Source organism: Crassostrea angulata, chromosome 2 (assembly GCF_025612915.1).
Source record: "Crassostrea angulata isolate pt1a10 chromosome 2, ASM2561291v2, whole genome shotgun sequence".
NCBI classification, from domain to species: Eukaryota; Metazoa; Mollusca; class Bivalvia; order Ostreida; family Ostreidae; genus Magallana; species Magallana angulata.
The window spans coordinates 55,245,794-55,268,208 of record NC_069112.1 but is presented as its reverse complement, the minus strand read 5'-3'; the positions used below and the strand labels follow the sequence as shown (position 1 = coordinate 55,268,208).

Here is a 22,415-nt window from a genome sequence, read left to right as displayed (position 1 = left end):
AAATAACCGAATAGATACACTATATGCTTAACCAGCTATAACGTTTTAATTGATTACTTTTGTTTTCTGTGTAACTGTCACATAATGACCAAGTGACCCAGGGATAATAGAATATCCCGACCCTCAAATGATAAAATAAATGACTTTGCATAAATGGTTTATATTTTCTTTCTACATTGAGTCATACAATACATTGAAACAATGATTTGTTCGCGAATCCGGTATTGGAGGAGAGCACTGCTTAATAAGTAGATCATATAGCGGTTGTGGCGAGACTGTCCTTTAGATATGGTTCTGCTGGTGCTGGTCTTGTAGAAGGCTGATGCTCCATTCAATCACGAAGACATCTATAATGTAGATAAGTTGGAAAAACCAGGAAACTACCAGGAAGACTTAGACCTGTTAATTGTTCAAATACAAATACACACTTATGTCACAAGGTGGACACCATACCAACACGTGGCATATACACAAATACTTCATGTCTCAATGATAGACATTTTACTTATGTTACGCATTACATACATGAAATAACTTTACACGTTGTTACACTTTTATGTACTCACACTTTACACTTACTAAAATGAGACCAATGGAACATATCTCATTAATACATAAAGACATAAACGGGCCACCATAATAAGAATGCTAAATATAGGTAAACAGGTGGTTAAGGTATTTAATGATAAACGTGAATAGCTTTAAATAAAAATTACCGAGAAACTTCGTAACTGGATGCTTTAAGACATTTACTGCATGAAACAATAACATTAAAAACACAATAATTATGACAAAAATAAGGCTTACCACAGAAAAGCTGGACTTTAGGCATTATAAATAAGAATGCTTAAAGGAAAGTGAAAATGTGCCACGATTAGTTCAAGAAAAACAGGAGAAGTCTTGGTTGCGTCCTTCCCCTCGGACAGCCGTGTCCAAACTGTGCACGGACGGATTAAAATTGTAAAGGTCCAGTGAGTTGAGGCTCGTAAGAGGTGAATTGTACAGTGTACATTTCGAAAGAGGGGGCTCACCAGAGGATAATTACAATTGTCATGAAATAAAAAAAAAAGTAATGTGTGGCTTTTATGTGACAGTAACAAAATTTAAATAGAAAAGCTATATAATAGCCATTCAGTTTTTTTTTCAGCATTTTGTAGACCTACTGTTTATACATGAATGTAATGTGTAATGAGAATACATCATTTCTTTAACAACGCAGCATTGTTAAGGCGTCCCGATGCTAAAATACGGCTGGAAAACGATATTATTTGAATCATGGCAAAAATAATTTTTCCGGGAGTATTTCTTTAAATCTATGTTACATTTATTGACATCGATGTTAAACATTATATTTGATGCATTTTTGTGACGTCATATGTACTTCGTAATCACGTGACAGGCGAATCCTAATATTGCAAATGATCTAGTTAAAACGCATCGGCTCAGGTGATTAATGACATTAAATCATACATATTTTTAAGAAAAATCCTTTGTTAAGTCATAAACTTTGAAGTTCTTGCTTGGGAAAGAAATAGATATTTCGTTTATAGAAAATATTGTTGAAACATTCCACAAAATCATCAAAATAATGCACATTTTTACTAATCAAAAGCGATTTACAAAAAAATGGGGTAAATCCGTAGGTTTCCGCAGCACGATTCACATTGGTACTTATATTCTCTACCAATTTTACGTAAAATATTCGAAAATTGTGTTGATCTTTCACCTGCGCCAAGCTGGTTTTACATGCATTAAAATTTTTTCATTCAGTTGTTTACACGTAGCAGGGAGAGTCTCCAAACCACTAGTTTATAAATAGTCTTTAACTTAAAACGAAGCTTTAAAACTGCCGATTATTTGATACTGGTTTTTAATATGAATGAATTCTGTACGTCTAGAATTAACTGCAACATCTATATAAAGGAAACATGCGGTATTATACTGGTTTGATATAATTCACTTTTAACGTTAAGATACATTCCCTGAGAACTATTGACAGGAATGCAGATCGTGACGTCAAAGTTAATTATAACGTCATATCGTATGAAGTACAGACAAGTGACTTTCTACATATCGCATCGGGAAGCCTTAACATGCCCGCGAAATCACCAACAACATTCTTTATCATCAAATATTTAAAACTAAGTCATTATCTTATCAAACCTTTAGAAAAACTTAGTAACTATTTTTTTTCTAATCATTGAGGTGTCGATGATCATATTCTGACTACTTGATGCGTCATTATAAAAAAATGTTGTGCGTCTTATTACATCAATCAGAAAAATTACCACGAAATGTAATTATTAGAAGTCGTTTATAATTTCAATATTTAGAATTACAATCAATTAAACTTTATTCTGAAATATTTTGTTATCAACGACAAATCTGAATTTTATAACAAAAAAATGTTTATTTTCTTAGGGTGTCCTGTACCTGGATACAACGGTAATGATTGCTACACTTCTTGTTCTGACCCCGATTGTCGCAAAAGTCACGTCAAGACGGGTACCTGTCTGGGCTGTGATTCAAGATATACAAAACATCAATATGGATTGGGTATTTACTTCTCATTTAAATATAAAGTTTGGAATGAAATAATAACGAAATTTGTTAACGTTTAAAACTTATTTTTTAATGTTACTTCAACTCTAATGGAAGATTGAGCAATACTATTTCGTTAAATATTTGTACCTCACCATCGAGGGTTCGTAACATTAATGATACTTAAACCTAAGATATTGCTTAAGAAGGACATGAGTGTATTTTTAGACTTTTGAAACAAAATGAGCTAAAAGTTCATAGATGTATGTGTTTTGAAGATCCTAACAAACTGATGCGTTGCAAAGATGAACAAATGGATGGAATATTTTGGAATACTACCATGGCGGGTAAAACTTTAAAGGAGCCGTGTCCTAGATATCAAAACGGTAGGCAAACTGTTATAAAAATTGCATATAGTTGTGATGTTTGTGATCGCAAAAACAATTTGATTAACTGTTTACCTACACGTGTATTGCTACATATATAACTTGTGTGAAAACGTTTGTTTATCGACGTACTCTCTCTCTCTCTCTCTCTCTCTCTCTCTCTCTCTCTCTCTCTCTCTCTCTCTCTCTCTCTCTCTTTCTCTATTTTACATAAAAAATTAACATTTTCGTATTACAAAGTTTATTCAGTTAAATAAACTTACGTAAATTCACTATCTCGTTAAAGAATTAGTTAATGATTTGATCTAAAAAGAAAAAAACGGAAATGAGCACCGACTTAAATACAATGCCAAACGTCTAGTAAATTATCAAATTGCTTTAGATATCGCACGGACGATCCAAGAGTCATTAGGTCCCTACATCAATTGATTAGCTGTGGTAACTCAAAGATAGTAGTCGAAATCACAATATTGATATACAATGTTAGTAACTATGTACAGTTAGGTATAAATATACACTAAAGTTGTATTTTGATACGATCGTTCAAAAAAAAATTGGTGTCCTCTCTCTCTCTCTCTCTCTCTCTCTCTCTCTATCTTATTGATGTCAAGGTTTCCCGCGGACATGCGCAAATTAAAATATAAAAATACAAAAGATCATATTTATTTCTCCTTACACTAAATAATCATATAACTCAATTCATTCCGATGTTGCACTTGTCATATAACATTCTATTACAGCTTTAACATTGTTGCTTAAGCACATCCTAGAGTAAATGTCCCTATTTTTGTCTTTTAAATTTTGTCAACATTTCTCTCTATATATTACCAGAAACTTGAGATTTGAATCATATTAATTAAAAGGAACCATATACTTTGTCATTTGCTCTCTTGAATATTATCAAAAAAATGATAAAATAGAAAATGTATTTTGTCCATCTTAAAAAAGTGGTATATGAGAATGCTGCTTCTGATCGTATTATTTGTTATGTTTTATTATTCATTAACAAACAAATCAAATCTAGGAGTGGCAACAAGATTTTGTGATGAACATGGAGAATGGGAACCTCCTAACTTTATCAACTGCACCAACGAAGCTTTAGTGAATGCATCGTCACTTGTAAGTTTCCTTACATAATGCATAAGCAATGACCAATTACATCATGAGTGTATCAATCATTTTTGTTGTAGTAAACATCTTTCAATTTGAGGTTTTTTTTAAATAGTTGGAAAGTATAATTGGAAATGAAACACAGGATCAAATTAGAATCCAGGAGACAGTTAACAATACTCTACAACTGATGAAAAACCTGACATCGTCAACAAATGGAATCGGTGATGGTGATCTGAGTTCGTCTCTGAGCGTTTTAGAGAAGATTGTAACATTAACCAACGCTCCAGGATTACCTATCGAAAAAGAGGTCATGTATTGGAATTATCTACGTTATAACCTCTCATTCATTCACCTATTATTTAAAAGTGTTGGGCTAAAAAATTGTGAAAAGTCGGCGAAAATGTTTCCCTCGTTATCAACCCTGAATAATTGTTTTGACCCTTTTCACTCAAAAGTACTGATTATTTTCTTTGTTAAAGTGATAATAATTTTAAAATGTACGTGTACTTGTTTTTTAAGGATGCAGCAAAAACTTAGAAAAGTAGAATAACGTTTGTAACTGACACGTTCAAAGTAAAATTCGTTTTTAATTCTACTTGCTTATTTTAAATTCAATGGCAATACATTGTTCCGTCCTTCTCCTTTTGATTTATTCAATTGAACATGTTCAAAGCAATATGTAAAATTTGTAAAATCTTACCTAAATAGTTCAATTAACATGTTTCATAAGTAGCGTTTACTCACAAACTGGTTCACTAACTTTTGTGCTTCTAAAATATATAATGACAATTATCAAAGTCTAAATAGTTATGAACCAAATATTTGCATATAGCTCTCTTATTTCAGTTCTCTTAATTTAGGGCAAAGATCATTTTATTTTTACCGCAATTTGCACTTAACGTCCATTGTCTCTTAATTTATTAATGCATAATGTTCATGTCATCTTCATTAGCGTATACCCAAATAATGCACAAACACAGCAAAGAATATATATTTCACGGTGTTGGAATAATTAGTGTGTCTTTTAGGATGTTGCAACGTACAGCTAACAAAGTACACAAAGAATACCGTTCGCGCGTGTTAATGTCCATATAAATTTAACAGTAACGATATGTATATTCTTCAATTATTTTCAGGTATTTTACGCTGTTATTGATAACATTTTGTCGCCCGATAACTCAAACTCTTGGACTACTGTAAGCAAAGAGGTATATTAACATTATAAAATGTTGTAAAATCAAATAAAACAAATCATGCGGTATAAAAAATTTAATAAAGTTCTTGAATTTGTGTATCTATTAAATGAATAGGACAAAATTAAAAGTTTCCATTACTTACAAGAGCATACCTGTGGCCTGGGGCAAAAGTCAATCTATCGTTTAATGTCAAACCTGAAAGATTTATTATATCGTATTTTACAAAGTTTGTTACTTTTTAGACAGAAAAAGACCCCAGCTTTCTCCTAAAAAATATGGACCGTTTCAGCAAGATTACACTCCAAAACGACAATATTACAGCGACTAAATTTACCGGATCTAATTTTGGTAAAAAAGCATTTCCTTATCGTTTAAAATTGCCAATTCATGTAGTAGAAAAAAACACTGCGTAAATTGATGTTTTTTTTATAGAGCTTGTTATCAACCAAACAAAAATCGATGAAACGGGGATACGTTTTCCGGATAAACAATCAAACAACGTTTCTCAAAACTCCAAAGAACATCCTACCGTTCTAGAATTACCAAAACAAGCATCAAACGCTACAAAAGGTAAAAAAACCCTAATTTTTGTTCGTTATATGCATTTATTGTTAATGACAATTATGCAAAAAACACAATTTAATTTAAGATTTAACAACAATTATTGATACTGGAAGAGTATACCAATCAATCTCTCAATATTTTTTTTTCCTACAAGCGATCAACTATGTTGCTGTTCTATATAAAACAATGTCAGACATTCTGGGATCTGATCCTAACAGGTAAACTATTAAAACAAGTTTTCAGTTTTCATTTAAGTCTTTATTTACATCTAGCTAAATCTTTGTAAATCTGACATGTTCTCAAACATCTGATTTGATATTATCATAATGTATGATTTCTTTTAATTTGCTTCGATACTAAACTTGATATATCATACTCATATCTTTTTGGAAAATCAATTAAACCAACCAGTAAAGAGTTGAAAGGTAAACAGGGGGAAAAGTCTAAGCAAAGATCCTTTGTCAATTCCCCAATATTGTCCCTCACGACCCAGACAGACCTAGGAGTGTTGGATCCACCTCTCAATCTTATATTTGGACACACTGTCAAAGTAAGATATCAGAAATATATGATTTCGGTTTACAATTGACGTAAAGTTCTTATGAACAATTAACTTAAAAGTTTCCTATTATTGCCGACGTGTGTAAAAGTGCAATTAACCTAGGTTAATCCCATTGGTTTTTTTTAGCTTGGTTTTTTTTATTTTTTGTATATTAACTGTTTATTTAGAATGAGTCTACAGAAATGCGCGCTGTATGTGTATCATGGGATTTTAATCTAAAGTAAGTGATTGTAAACAAATCGTTTTCTCTGATTTTAAAATTCAAGCTTTTTTGATACAAAAGTTAGCAATAAGTGGGTTTATTTCTAATTCATTTTTTTATATAGTAAATGGTCTGAGGAGGGATGCACTGTGAACCGAACAGATCGTCAGAAAACAGTTTGCCATTGCAACCATCTCACAAACTTTGCTATTTTAATGAGACCATACACTCAGGTAAACGCCCCTTTCTTATGCAAATAGAGTCAAAGAAATCAAAACTGAAATTTACTGTTGCTATTCCAAACTACCTTCACTACATTTTAGGTAACAGAAGAAAGTCCATTCTTAAAAACGATGTCACTTGTTGGGGTAGCTCTCTCCATAGCTTTTACGTTTCTTACTTCTTTGATTTACATCCTGACATGGAGGTATGTAAGACTGATTTGTATCATTCATGCACAAATATAACTCCAGCGAGTGTACATGTAATATAGAAATTCAAAATTATTTTATTGTAAGTAAATTTCAGATTTATCAGGAGTGACAAAAACATCATGATGCTGAATATCTGTGGATCGTTAATACTGTCGTATACAATTTTCATATCGTTAGTCGAACAGACAGAGAATGAGGTAAAAATCAATTTCTGCCTTCTGATAAGTGATAGGTATTTGAGTGTACAGTGTAAATATATATATAACTTCATAATTAAGATACAAACGTAGATCTTACAAAAAAAACATTCAAAATAAATTGATAAAATATACAATGTATTACTTAAAACAGTCATGTTATTTGGTTACCGATATATGAATATATAATTCTTATACATTTAATATATACATGTACGTAGATTTTATAAAGAAAGAAAACAATCCACAAAAAATCATAAAGCATTAAACAATCAGGTAATATTGTACCTAAATTATATATTGAAAATTATTGGATTCATATTTGTAAAATAATAATCTGTATACATGTACCGACACTGAGTATATATTTTATATTTCAGGTTGCTTGCGTCGCGATAACGGCCATTATCCACTACCTTTTCTTAGTGACCTTCTTCAGTATGCTTGGGTTAGGTGTATATTACTTCATGAGTATTACAGTGACTTACTATGCCCTGTATGTTGCAAACAACTTCAAGTCTAAATCAAGGGTTCGTTGGTTTCTGGGTGGAATCTGGGGTATGTATTTGAATGAACCTTTCACGAGTTGGATTTAACCCTTTAGATATATTTTCATCGTAAGATATTTCCCTTTTGTTTTATTTAAATAAATTTTAAAATTTTAAAAAGTCGTATAGACTTTTCAAACATTCGTTTAAGTGACCGATTTTTTTCTTTATTTTATTTTTTTATATCATAATGCGATGAAATTTTAATTTTTTGGGGGGTTGGCGGGATAAACTATCATCACAAAAATAAACCCTCACTTGAATTATATCTTCAGACTACATATGCATTCACATAAACAAAATCTTATTAACAGCTACATAATTCTAATACAATTTCTATGGAATCATTACAAGTTCATGTATCCATATACAAGTACATGGATGAATGTTTACATACATTTTAAAGCACTTGGTTAATTATTTTCTTCAACTTCATACATAATATTGTTGGGATTACCTCAGTTCATTTGACGCAATTTGAAGGAGGTGGGGGTTAAAGCGATTTAAATTGCCCTTTCAACACGGTATACATTGGTCAAAAAAAGAGTCGGGTAGTTGCGTAAAATACCGATATGGAATTAGATGTAAGTATTAAAAAAAATAAGGATGATATTGTTTCATTCTCATAGCGGTTATTTTGCAGGTATACCGGTCATTATTACTGCAACAAATCTTGGAGCGTTTTGGGGTAAAGGATACCACCTAAAGTCGTAGTATGCGTATTTTACATAGTATTATCTTTTCAAGAACTAAATAATGTATCTACTTTTACATACATACTTGAATACAGAATTGATTGCCATAAATATGTTTACCACTGACTCCAGTCGGTAAAGAAATATTTTTTACCTTTTAGCTGCTGGTTGTCCATCGAAAGTGGCTCTCTCTATTTGTTTATCATTCCAGTTTGTCTGATTAGTTTGGTAAGTTCTTGAGCAACACGTTCTACTATTCAGTTTTTCCTTGCACATCAAATTCTTCAAAAGCGTAAAGAGAATAGGAGATGTTTCAGGGCACCGAATTTAAATGTTTCTCACAGAATTGAAACTTAATGTTGTTTCTCTATAAAAAATAATTGTGTTTTTTTTTCAGATCAACATTCTTATAATTGTTTCACTTTTGAGGGTGTTGTTTGCTTCGAGGATAGTGGCAAGATCTTCACTGCATAGGAAAGCGTCGTGAGTCAAACCAAGAAGAATTTTGATATTCATATAAGTTGGTTTACTAGCAGTGTAGAAAAAAACCTTGTTTTATTAGTACATATGCCCCAACATAATCCGACAATCGAATATCAAACACAGTGTTTAACATAATAAAATAATACTAGTTTTCACAAATTTATTGCATGTATCCACAAAACATACAAAATACTTTTACATAGGTTTTTTTCTTCTTAGCCACAAACCCACTAACATACATGCATAACAAAACATGGAATTGTACATGTTATATTTGTAAAACGTTCTGATAAAAAAAAAATATTTTCATTAATTACTAGATCCGGTCTGCGGTCCCTTGGAACACTTCTGCCAGTTCTAGGAGTAACTTGGCTGTTCGGAATCCTGGCAGTTAACGAAAACGCAGTTGTGTTTCAGTATTTGTTTGTCATTGCAAATTCATTCCAGGTTTGATATCTTTATTATGTTTCTTTCGTGTTTGTTTCCTTTTAACTTTGTTTAATTTGCAGAGGTGTTTGGGGTAGTTTTCTTAGAAAAAAGAAGTATTATTTCTTTCTTATTTCTTAAGTTTTATTTGATTTGTTGTTTCAAAAATCAGAATCATGTTTTTTACTTACACATTGCCATTTTTATAATAAATATCTATTTTTCAGGGGTTCTTCATTTTTGTTTCACACGTTTTGTTGGACAAAAAGGTCAGCTTTTAAAATTTGTAATAAATTTCATAATGTACTTATACATATATGAAAATGACTATTTTTTTTTAATCTTAATCTTGATTGAGATATGACTCTTCTTTTTTTTATTTTAAAAAAACCTATGGGGATTTCAATAGAATATCTTACAGCAAATATTATATTTGCAATTTCTTGTAAGGTTAGGCAAGGCATATGGAATAGATACCCGAGTTTGAGTACAATATTGAGTTTTACTGAGCGAGGGACAAAAGAAACTACTCTTAGTTCACAAAGCCCGTCGACATCTAAATCAAATGAACCATTGATGAAACCTAAGGTAAGGGGAAAATGTTATTTTACACATGATTATCATTAATAGTATTACATGTATCATTTTGAAATCAGATATGAAATTTCAATAGTATCTATAATTGCCTTTTATATTAGATTAAAAAATCGACATTGTAAAGAATTCCATTAATCATTTTTTGTTGCTTAGATTAAGTTAAAGACTAGCTTTGCAATTCTATGATTTTCGATCTAAAATAAGTCTTTGCATTTTTAGAGGATCAATTCGGTTGTAACTACTAGAGAAAATAAACTTTTTTTTCTTTTTAGAAAAAGAGTTTGCTTAAAAGATTTCGGCAAACCAAAGTGAAGAAGTCTGCGTTATCAATGTCAGAAAAAACGATGTCTACAAGTTGTCCACAAAGTGTTTCTCATGCAAAAGTAAGCCTCAAACGTCAACATTCAAGTTCAGATTTTTTGCCAAAAAAAAAATAAGATAATGATAAATCAAAAATGTGAAAGCACTTAAAATGTCATGAATAATTTCATTCATTGAGCAAATTTCGCAATATTTGTAATCTTCATATCTTTATTAACAGAGAAATGAAACAAATTCTGATTAAACTTCTAATTTGTGAACGAAAAGAGAAATGTCGCAGACCGAAGAGGACAATTTTTTTTAACATAAGTTAGCTGTAAAATGTCTAATGAACAAATTTTCTTTACCTATTACTAGGATGTAACACTATATAAATAGTGCCTGTTTCGAGAGGTAACATTTGAAATCGATACCCTGAGAAAACCTGGTTTCCCCTGGTTTTACCCTGGTTTACGAGGGATGTCAAATTACCCTGAGTTTTGAAATGAATTACCCTGGTTTCTGAGGGATGTCAAATCCAACTGTTATCCTTCCAAACAAGCACTATCTATTTTATTATGTCGAAGTCTTATTTTTTTAAGAAAACTTAGTTGCTTTTATGTAGAAATGACGTGAATTCTACGTCAAACCATACGCACATAATTTACGCGCATGTAACAATTCGTTGTATTATTCGTTGCCAGGTCTGTTGCTAACGCTAATGGTAATAGAACGGATTATCAACTGCGTCTTGACCAATCAGTATTCAACATCAAAGTATAAGAAATAAATTTATGTTGTATGCAATATGGATGGTTTAAATGTATTTCTATGATAGGTTTCTCACAGTGTATTACGTATCTTAGTATAAATCGTTCGGTATGAGATCTTTTATATAGTCATATAGAAAGCATATTAGGAATTTAGTTCCATTTTCACAATAGATTTTTAGTTACATTGTAACATAAGATAAAATTTAAAAAACAAGTTATAATGTTGTGTCTGCTCTATTAATGCTAACTTTTACACGCACTATATCTGCCATTTAATTTTTTTTAAACAATCCATAAGCAACTAATTTGAGTACATGTTTGCAAAACGGTTATTATATTCATTGTTAAGGATTAACAATGATTCATTTGCCCTTTTAAAATATATACCCACGACTGATACCATAAACATGTATTCCCGGACTGTAAAATCTATTTTTATTTGATTGTAAATAAAACTATTTTACACAACCATATTTTTGTGTTCTTTTTTATTCTTTTGTATTATTTTTATTATATATCTATATACGATAGGATATTTAGATCTTTCCACCTTTCAGGCTAAAGACCTCTTGTTTATGTTTCTTCTTCTTCTTCTTCTTCTTCTTCTTCTTCTTCTTCTTCTTCTTCTTCTTTCTATTTTCCACGGAGTCACTTTTTTGTTATTAAGGTTATCCATACAATTTAAACCTTATTTAATTGCTCGTTAAAGTTATGATACCAATTGACCCTGTGTCAAAAAACTCCCAGAACGTGCAGAGTTACTGCCCTTTGAGAAATTCGTGTTATCGCTACTCCTCTGAAACCATAAGAGATAGAGACTTGCAACTTTTACAAATGTCTTCAGTAAACTTAGAGAGTTCTTCAATCTATTCATACCAAAGGGATCTGAGACCACTTTCTAGCAGTTATTGCCCCTGAAAGTATTGAAACTTCGATAAAATCACTTCCAACTTTTTTTTACTATCTATCATAAGACTTCGGACAAATTGGAATAGAAGCAACTACCTTGGCAAAATGATATAAAGGTCAAAGGTCAATGTCATATGGAAATCTATTAATTAATGAATGTTCATATCTTTTGAAATACAGAATAATAGTAAGGGTTTCAAAAGTGTTCTGGATTGCGCAATAAGGTAATCAATTGGGTCGGCCGGGTTTCGCATCAAGTCCTGTGGTTACTCAAGTGGAACATTCATTTTGTACACAGCTAGCCTGTAGAATTGTCTCTTCTATTGCTAGGTTTTCTGTTTATATCCTTGTGTTAATAATATTCACCTGGCTCAGTTTTGTTCAGAGTAAGTGGAAAAAATATTCAGGAAAGTAATTTAATAGATGTTTCCGATATACAACATATAATTCTTAAAGAAATGGCCTGAAATAAAAAAAAATTCTATAAAAATCATTTATGGATTTGTGAGGTATTTTTTCATTTTATTATACAACGTATATCAAAGGTATATCTTTTTTTATATCTTATAAAGCAATCTAGCATTTCATTAAAAATATTAAGGTGAAAAGACCTCTAATTATTCGATAACAAAAAGTCTACTAGTTTGTATGTATTTGTTTTGTTTTTCTTTATACCTCACCTAGTACATGTAGAAAAAGTAGAAAAAAGAATTTTTATGGAATCTGGTTTGGCAGTTGTTATTGATGTTGTCGTTGTTGGTCGTTTCATAAAAATACACAAAATTCAAAACAGGGAGCTATTAAAAAACATGGTTTTTTTTCTAGGCATTTATTTAAAAAAAATAAAAACAAATTAATTATGTAAACTTACCAATTTTTGTAGTTTCAAAATGCTCGAATACGAATCAATGGCAAAAAGGGCCTTCCATCAATGTTTAAAAGTTTGTTATGGAAATTAACAGGATAAATTCTTATTAACATGCTTATGGCAAACAAAAAGGCCAAGACATTTATTTCAGAAACAACAGCTATATTAAGGTTTGAAATTTCATCAACTATTCTATGCACCATAGCTTGCTATTTTGTACTCTATTTCATTAGAAAATTGAGTGAAATTCATTATGAAACAAAACTAATCTTAAAGTATACATGCTCCAGTTTTTACTGGATTCAAAGCACCTGTGTGCGTATGAATGTACGCATACCTCTAGAACACCTAAAAACTGGTTTCAAAGGCAATAATTAGCTTACAAAAGATCAACTTATTTACAAATAGCTTTGATCAATATGATTGTATCGTTCATTGATTTATTTTTGTCACTATCTTCAAGCAGGGATGTATCAGCAAAGAAAGTATTCTATTGTTTAAATGAATATTAAGTGAAATACGGAACACAACGGTGAATTAATTGCAAAAATGAAATGTAGTTCAAATTTAGAATATCACATTGTCTATACTATATGAGTAAAGTAAATACATGTAAGTAATAACGAAATGTCCATGTTAACATCGCATTTTAATGGAGAGATCAACTGCAAGCAGTTTGAGTCAGTTCAGCTTTGTTTTTGTATTGCATGCATTATCTGTTGGGTGTGAAACGAGACTTATTTTTCAAAACCTGTCAAATGAATGTTGATATACTTGAAACAGGTCTTAGAACAAAAGTCTTGAGGAAAAAGCAAACGCAAAAAACACAACCCTATCAAATTTTTCATTGCGTTTTCTATTTTCAAAACTATAACAGTTATCACTGGGTTTTTTACAAGAAAATATCATAAGGTGAAGCAATGCCATATTTTCAGACAGGAAAGTTTGTAACTTTGTTTAAAAGCCTAACAATTTCGCATATTATAGACACTTATTAGCGATGGAAATATCTTTTCTGCACGTGATCGTTCGTGACGTTATCAGTGTCGTCTGTGTCGTTTGTCAATAGTAACGTTGCTACCAATATATCCATCGGTCATCCCGATAAGAAAACATTGGGGTGGGGGTGCAAAACGTGCGAAGGTAAAAAGTTGATGGATGAAGATAACAAAACGTTGGTTTTTTTTCTTCAATATTTGGGGCATTATGTAAATAAGTGAAACAACTGAGAATTAGATATAATACTATACAAATCTGCATGATTTTTTCAAGACTTACAGGACCTTAACAAAAAAGATATAAATTTCTTTTTTTTACTTTAGTTCATTAAGCGATTAGTGTACCAATTTTCAGGTCACTACAATTCCAACGCAACTTCAAGCAATGCAGTGGATGGGCAACAGTCGGATTTACACTTCTATGCACGAAAATAAACAGTTCCCTACGATTTTCTTGTTTTTTCTTACAGCGGCGTTAATCTCGTGACATCAGATTTCATTTCGCACCAAATCGGCTTCATTCAAAAATCGTTCAGGTATGACATTGGGTTTTCTCCACGTATCATGAAAAGTACTTATGCGATCGCAGTAAAATTTCCAGGATGATGTTTTCAACACAGATCTCCGTCATATAAAAAAATGACAGCCATTGAAGATACCCTTTGATATTGATACATGTAAATGAAGAGAAAAAAATGCCTTATTGCGCATATCCTTAGAAAACAGCTGTTTGTTATTGTTTGCGAATTATATATAATTTAGATTAATTATCCGTCAAAATTATGTTAGTGGCTAACAGCTGTTGATTTAAATTATTATCTTTTATTGAACGTGTAATGTGTTAGTCAATGTCCTCACTCCTGCCTGTTTTAAGTAGAATAACATTAATTCGCACGAACTTTAATTATCCTTTAGACATTTGGGGCAAAACACATACGTAATTGTTTCAGGGAAGTAGATTCATTCCCGCTGTTTGAAGTTTAATTGCTAGTTATTCATTACTCCGTTTTTGTTTTTTGGTTTTTTTTTCTTTGTTCTCGTACATGTATATAGAAATGAATTAAGCTTTCAGGAAGTTTTTTTTTTCGTTGAAAAAGTTATGAGGGTTTTTAGCTTCGAACAATTAATGCATTTGTCAGTTTCATATTGTCTGCATACCACTGCTAAACGCGACTAATCTTCGTGCACATGAAGCAAAACAGGAATGTCTGAAATCTTTTGTGACTTTTGAAAAAAAAAAAATAATAATACAGTAAAACTCGGTTATAGCGAACACGCTTATAATGAATTGACGCTTACAGCAAAGTGATTTTTATTCCCTGTGACTTAAATACATTTTATTATATTTCAATTGGAAAAACCTGAGGGAGCAGAAAACAACCATTACTTCAAACAGCAGGTAATGTTGGTTTTACGATGTTTATGTAGACACACGTACAACATATTTCACTTTTTTATAGATTAATGTAACATGTACAATAGAGGTTATTTGTAAATCTTTATCACGTACAAAAACAACAATTATTACAAGGTGTTAAAAAACCAACTTTGTGCGAAATGAAGTGGCTTTATTTCATAAAAGACTTGCATTCAATTGTTTGTCTTTGTATCATTAACAAATTGGAACAAACGCTTAATGAAAAAAAAGAGTTTGTAGAATTAGCGGTTGTGTATATATGTGCAGATTTCATCAAACGTAAGGGTTGCTGTGCATTTGTGTCGCCTAATGATACAAATATATCATTAAAAGGCGATATAGTATCAGCGGTTTGAGATGGCAACAGTAATAGCAATGATTTATAGTAGTAGGCGTTGCAATCGCAACACTAATTATATTCATGGCATTAAGTGGCATTGGATCATTAACGGTGGTGACAAATCAAATCTTACTCAAAGAAAAAAACATGAATGGACAACATGTCGATCTTTATTATAACATTGGTATTGATTTGAAAAAAAAAACAATTAGGACTTCAAGAAGATATTTATAGACATTTTAAACTTTTGAGAAACATAATCCTGAAATGTGATAATATTGGAGCTTTGAACAGTTTAGAATTTCAAGCTGTTCTCCCGTAAACATATTTTCCTATAATTTTTAGAGCCAAAATAAACAAGAAAGAAGTATAATTAAAGAATAAATATTGCGCTGTAGATTTTAGAAATATCAGTTTTCTAAAAAGGCAGCAAGGATGAAACAAAGAATATTTACATTGTAAATTTTTTTTTATTTTTTTTTATTTTTTAGATTGCAACATGAAAAGAATCCCCTTTAAACCAAAGCTGCTTACTATTACTTCTTTCTTAGCTGTATGCGTTGGTGTGTACATACTTGGAGTCGCATACTCTCTCTTTCGAGAACCCATGAACAACAATTCTTTATTTATCGTGCTGAATCAGAGAGATGACACATCAGATCAATGTGAGAATGTTAATCTTATATATTATGATGAGGAACAAAACAATGAAAACATTAAAGATTTAAAAGAATGCAAAGGTTCTGACAAAAACTTTGAAAAAGTGTTAAGGAAAAATATGCAGAAAGTAGACAACTATTTATTCAATGATTCAAATAAGTTGTTAAAATGCTTACAATTAGACAGAGAGGGAATCATTAAACTATCAACACCAAGAAGGAGCAAAGAATTGCTTCCTATATTTGTGACGGCTCTGTCTGATAATCATTTTCAAGAATTCATACAACTTATCAACAGTCTTAAAATATATCAAGAAACAAAGCACCCACAGTTAATGATCTTTGTGTACGACATAGGGTTATCAAAAGAAAATTCAAAACTGGTGCGGCAAATGTGCAATTGCAAGGTTAGAGCATTCCCATTCAATACCTTCCCTAAACACGTGAAAAATGTACTTGGATATACGTGGAAACCGATCATCATCCAAATGATGCTTCAAGAATTTGATTTTGTGATGTGGCTGGATACTTCTGTAAGATTAGAAAATACAGACGCATATTTTGTTAAAGCGAAATGCCTCGGAATTCAGGTTTTAGAGGGATCCGGTTCAATTGCTGTCAGAACTCAAAAGCGGCTCTTTGAGCGTTTTAAGGAGGATCAGTGCATGTTTAATTATCCTGAAATACAAGCTGGTATGGTGATTATCTCCCGCACATACTTTACACTTAATTATATAATGCGGCCATGGGTGGGCTGTGCTCTTGAATATGGTTGCATGGACTTTCCGAATGCGGAAGTTTATATAAACTGCACCAAAAGGTGGATTCCTTCGGATTGTCACAGGTTTGACCAATCAACTCTCGGTGTTATTATGACAAGACTATTCAACAAAAGAAGACACCACTTTGTCGTAAAAGAAGATTTTGCAAAAGTCCTACGACATGAAACCGAAAGCTCTCAAAGCCAAAACATCTCTTAATAATTAATAATTTCGTCTCACCCATAATTTTCCTGCATGTTGTCCGTTTGTTTGTGTTGTGTGCTGTTCAATTTTTCATGACAAAATTAGTTACATTACTTGTTTTAATCAGTATTGCCTGTTCGTTACCATAATTGTCTGTTAAAATTTAAACGTATCAAGCGACTAAAATACAATTGTTATGGACAGATACAAGGTTATATTTAATTATATATGGAAAAGCATGTAGTCTGAAGAAAGTCTATGTTAAATAACAATTAAATCACTAAGTCAAGGGAGGGAACCATTAATAATTAAGTGAAAGATTGTCGTTGTTTTTGATTCTCTGAATACCAAAAGCTAGTTGGTAACTTGGGCCAGTAATGGTCATACTTATCGAGTGAGTGATGCAAGCCATGACCCTTTTGTTTCTTTTCTAAATATTACTTTGGTATTTTTGAAATGATATATAATATTATAGAATTGCTCGGAAAGATTAAAGACATCATATTTATATTCCCCTTCTAAGTGGCGGATTTTTGTTTCAAATTGAAATAAACACTGAACAAAAGCTCAATGTATAATTAAACTAAATAACCATTCAACATGATTTGAAAATGATTATAAAAAAAAATGACAAAGAATTGCGTTTGAAAAGTGTTTATAATAAACTGGCAACGAAACGCTTTACAATGACGTCTTAATCTTTGGATGTTTTTTATTAAGGTCTTCCGTTTCCAACGGAAGACCTTATTGTTTTCGTACTGTTTCTTCTTCTTAATTTTTTTCCAAATTTTGTGCACTCGATTTCTCAAAAACTATTGGACCGATTTAAACCATTTTTTTCACAGATGATGAGATGTAATCTGAATTTTATATGTTTTTTGAAATTTTTGTTATCGTCACTTCCGGTACCGATTCATCGGCCATTTTGTATATTTTACGACCTATTTTGTGCAGAGCTGATCTCAGAAACTATCAGAGATATGACTATGAAATTTTCAGAATATTTAGTCTAAAGTTTGTAATTGTGCACAATTATGTTGTTTTACGCCAGTGGCGCCATTTCTTGGAGCTCGCCTGGGCTCGAAAATTGGGTACGAATTATTGTTCAAAATTTTTATACGTTTTGTTCTGTATTTTTTTATCAGTTAATATTTTGTTAAGAATTAAGTATAACAAAAGAAGTAGATAATCAAAATTTCTCTCCAACAAAATCAAGAAAAAGGGGCTGGCCCCCTTTTTTAGGGGCCAAGGCACTTGTAAACTCTATTACAAATAACCGAAAAACGATAAAAATGTTGTAATGCATTATAGAAGCAAAGTTGTTGATCGTAACAATATCTATCAGAAAAAAATATTGCCACGCCCATTTATTACGTAATTAGGGAATTTTAGGGGCCAAAGTACTTAAACTTTGACGCAATATATCTTGAAAAGGAGACATATTTTGTTAAGCATTGTAGAAGAGAAAATGTTTGAATTTAATGCTTTAAATTGATTCCCCTTATCAAAACACGAATTTACGTCCCCATTAAGGATCTAGAGGGCAGGCCCCTAAAATATTCAATCATTTGTATCTCAAAAATGATCAACAATTCTAGATAGGTGTAAAAACAAAAACTGTTAGTATTCCTTAGACCTTTTCAAAGAAATCAATAAAAGGGGCTGGCCCCTTTTTTAGGGGCCAAGGCACTTGTAAACTCTATTATAAATAACTGAAAATTGTATCGATTATTCATGGTATGATTTTAAACAGAAATCGCAAGGAAGACCTACTCGTTACTCGTAACGAGATCGTATCTAGTTAATATTATTATTCTGTTTTGGCAGTTGTCTCGGGACACTGAAATAGGCAAGTTATTTTGCTTATCAGGGATGACACTAAATAGTGTCATTGAGAATATTAACATTAACAAAATTTTTCGGGGCCAACTTTCTGTATAATCTATTTTTCCTAGACAATAAGAGTAAATGTTTCAATAATTTCCGAAAAGCCTTCGTACATATCGGTAGCTCTCACAAATTTAGTCCTGACTCATATTGTCAATCATGCATGTTATGAAATATATTTGTTTTTAAAACAACGTAACTAACATATTTTTGTAAGCCCCAGTAATTGTTTTGGGGTTTGGGGGTTTGAACAATTTTGAACACTTGGTATCAAGTGAGCTAAAACTACCTAAAAAAAAACCACAATTGAAATTCATACACACATATTTAAATAAACTTCGAGCTCGATACTCTCTAATGTGTTTTTTTTTTCATTGCACATGCGCAAAATATACACTGTTGTAGATTGTTCGGTGACAACATGGACTTTAAGATGGTTTGGGACACCTCCATATTGTGACCTACTTCCTACTGAAATTAAAAATGAAATACATTATTATTGTATAGGTGTTTTCTTTTAATATTTACTATCTAATTGGTTAACAATGGGCTCTGTACAGCGTAAACTACTATTCTGTTAGCCATCAGCTCAAATCCCGGTTCTTTTTTATGTTCTAAAAAATATCAGCATATTTTTTGTCAAATATTATAAAATTTTAAATTCAAGATTTGTTAAATTTTACCAATTATAATGAAATGTTATCCATGTTAGAATCGACAGGTGTCCCATATAACCTTAAACATGAAGTGTAATTGTAGTACATGTAACAGAAAGATATATTGCATATCTATATAAACTAGCACAGTTGTTTGTGCACCGTAAATTGCAACCTTTTGACATGTACGGAACTGTAGCTACCAGGTCTTTCATCCAAATTTTGTTTTCAGACCGGGAGTTAAAGAGCTGCAGCCATTGTAAGAGCAGATTGTCTTATTGCCAAAAGTATTAACTGAAATATTGTTATCCACCAATGGAAAACGATAATGATTAATTCAGGATAAGGGTATCATTTTTTGAGTATCACCAGGAACAATATAATCGGGCATCTAATAATCTATGACATCTTAAAATATTCTATGAATGTTTCCTTATTATTTACATTATTTTTACGATTGTGCGATTCTTTGTACGATTAAATATTAAAGTAGTCGTTGATGAATAGTTTGGGACTATGCATTACAAAATCGATTCGTGGTGATATCACAACAAAGACATAAGAACTTATAAATATGATTTAATAACAATTAATGATCGTCTATTTTATATGCGACTACAAGTACCTAGAATTTCTATTCTAGGAGATAGACTTTGACAACGGGGAAAGTTGATGAATAGTTTGGGACTATGCATTACAAAATCGATTCGTGGTGATATCACAACAAAGACATAAGAACTTATAAATATGATTTAATAACTATTAATGATCGTCTATTTTATATGCGACTACAAGTACCTAGATTTTCTATTCTAGGAGATAGACTTTGACAACGGGGAAATTCCCCCTCCTATTTTTACTGCGAATCTGAAAGGGTCTAATAAAATAATGTGATCTAAATTTAAATAACAACATTTGCAGGGGTAAAAAATCGCGAACTCTTATTGTCTGCATTCTAGTACTATAGCAATAAAATCAAAAGTAAAATAAATTTATAAAAATGAAGTATATTTCATTTCTATTGTTAAGATTAGTCAATTTAAAGCAAAAGTCTACAGCCCCATCTAAAAATATACTAGCTATTAGGTATAACAATTTAGAACCCTCTCTCATTCTCTCTCTCTCTCTCTCTCTCTCTCTCTCTCTCTCTCTCTCTTTCTCTCTCTCTCTCTCTGAGATCAGTGTCTCCTAAACAATAAACAAATCAAATGTTTTTAATTCACGTGCTTCAATGAAACTTTCATTTGATTTTCATTGATAATTTTATTTAGAAAAATCAATTAGTTTTTCTTAACCTTCGTTTTTTTTCATTGATTAATTTACTCATTAATCTCATGTGACAATCCAGGGGTATGTGGGTCGTTGAAAAGTATACTAAAAATAAGTTGTGTTAAGATTCGGACGAATAGTGAACACGTGATCGAGAATGTCCATTCATTAATTGCATTTCTTTCTGGCTATTCTTATAATTCATTTTTGTTAAGAAAAAAGCTGAATTGTCATTTACGACCTTGTATTACATTTTAGGATCTTTCCACTTGTCGAATAGGCCTGAAAAGTTGCAATTATTTCAATCGATTTAAGAAATCTACCAGCGGCCTCTTACACGCCAATGAAATGCTTCAATGAAACTTTCATTTGATTTTCATTGATAATTTTATTTGGAAAAATCAATTAGTTTTTCTTAACCTTCGGTTTTTTTTCATTGACTAATTTACTCATTAATCTCATGTGACAATCCAGGGGTATGTGGGTCGTTCAAAAGTACACTAAAAATAAGTTTTGTTAAGATTCGGACGATTAAAGAATAGTGAACACGTGATCGAGAATGTCCATTCATTAATTGCATTTCTTTCTGGCTATTCTTATAATTCATTTTTGTTAAGAAAAAAGCTGAATTGTCATTTACGCCCTTGTATTTCATTTTAGGATTTTTCCACTAGTCGTATAGGCCTGAAAAGTTGCAATTGTTTCAATTGATATAGGAAATCTACCAGAGGCCTCTTACACGCCAAACGGAAAACAGAGCGTTAATTGAAACTCTGATAATTATAGTGCTATTTACTAAATGTACATTGTTAAGTTGTTGTTGTAAATGTATTGATAAGCCAGAACCAATATCATTATGACAAATAATCATATCTTTCACAAAAGGATTACATGCATTTAATAATTCATTCAGGAAAAGTAAGCTTCTCTTCATTATCACGCTAGTAGACATTATCCTTAATTAGAAAAGTTAATTTAGCTCTCAATTTTTCTCTCTCCGTTGTTCCTAACATGTATATTCTCGCATAATAAACGTTCAGAAAAAGAAAGTTCTAAGCTGATGTTAGCTGGATTTAATGAATTCTGTAGTTAAGTGGTTGGTGGCTATTTGCCACTTCATTGAAGATGCGATACTCGAAACATGTGAAGCTCATATTTCATTGTGATTAAGAAACAACTAACACCAGAGTATTGAGGAGTAAAAAGACAAAATAAAAGAGAGTTCATTTAGAAATGAAAAAGATGACTTCATATTTGTTTTCAAATCCACGGCATCGATTTGTTAATTGTTTACTAATTGTGATTATACATGTACAATTGACGAATTAGTTGTAAGATATATATTGGATGAATTGTTGTCAAAAACTTCAAGTGAGAAATTTTCATACAAAAAGCTATTTAATGCAACAACCTGCATGTGAAAAATATCT

General features: G+C 31.4%; 1 protein-coding gene and 1 pseudogene across 1 annotated transcript; both read left to right on the top strand.

Moving 5' to 3' along the window:
* Positions 1-10,942, top strand: part of LOC128171554 (adhesion G protein-coupled receptor B1-like) — a 67,913-nt pseudogene extending 56,971 nt beyond the window's left edge.
* A 5,106-nt stretch (positions 10,943-16,048) lies between these two features.
* Positions 16,049-17,188, top strand: LOC128171588 (uncharacterized). The gene has a single exon (XM_052837383.1). The coding sequence runs from the start codon at positions 16,049-16,051 to the stop codon at positions 17,186-17,188; it is 1,140 nt and encodes a 379-aa protein (XP_052693343.1).
* Positions 17,189-22,415: the final 5,227 nt, after the last annotated feature.

Bases quoted from the DNA above. Each gene is read 5' to 3' on its own strand.
- LOC128171588 (XM_052837383.1), top strand. From the start codon at position 16,049: ATGAAAAGAATCCCCTTTAAACCAAAGCTGCTTACTATTACTTCTTTC.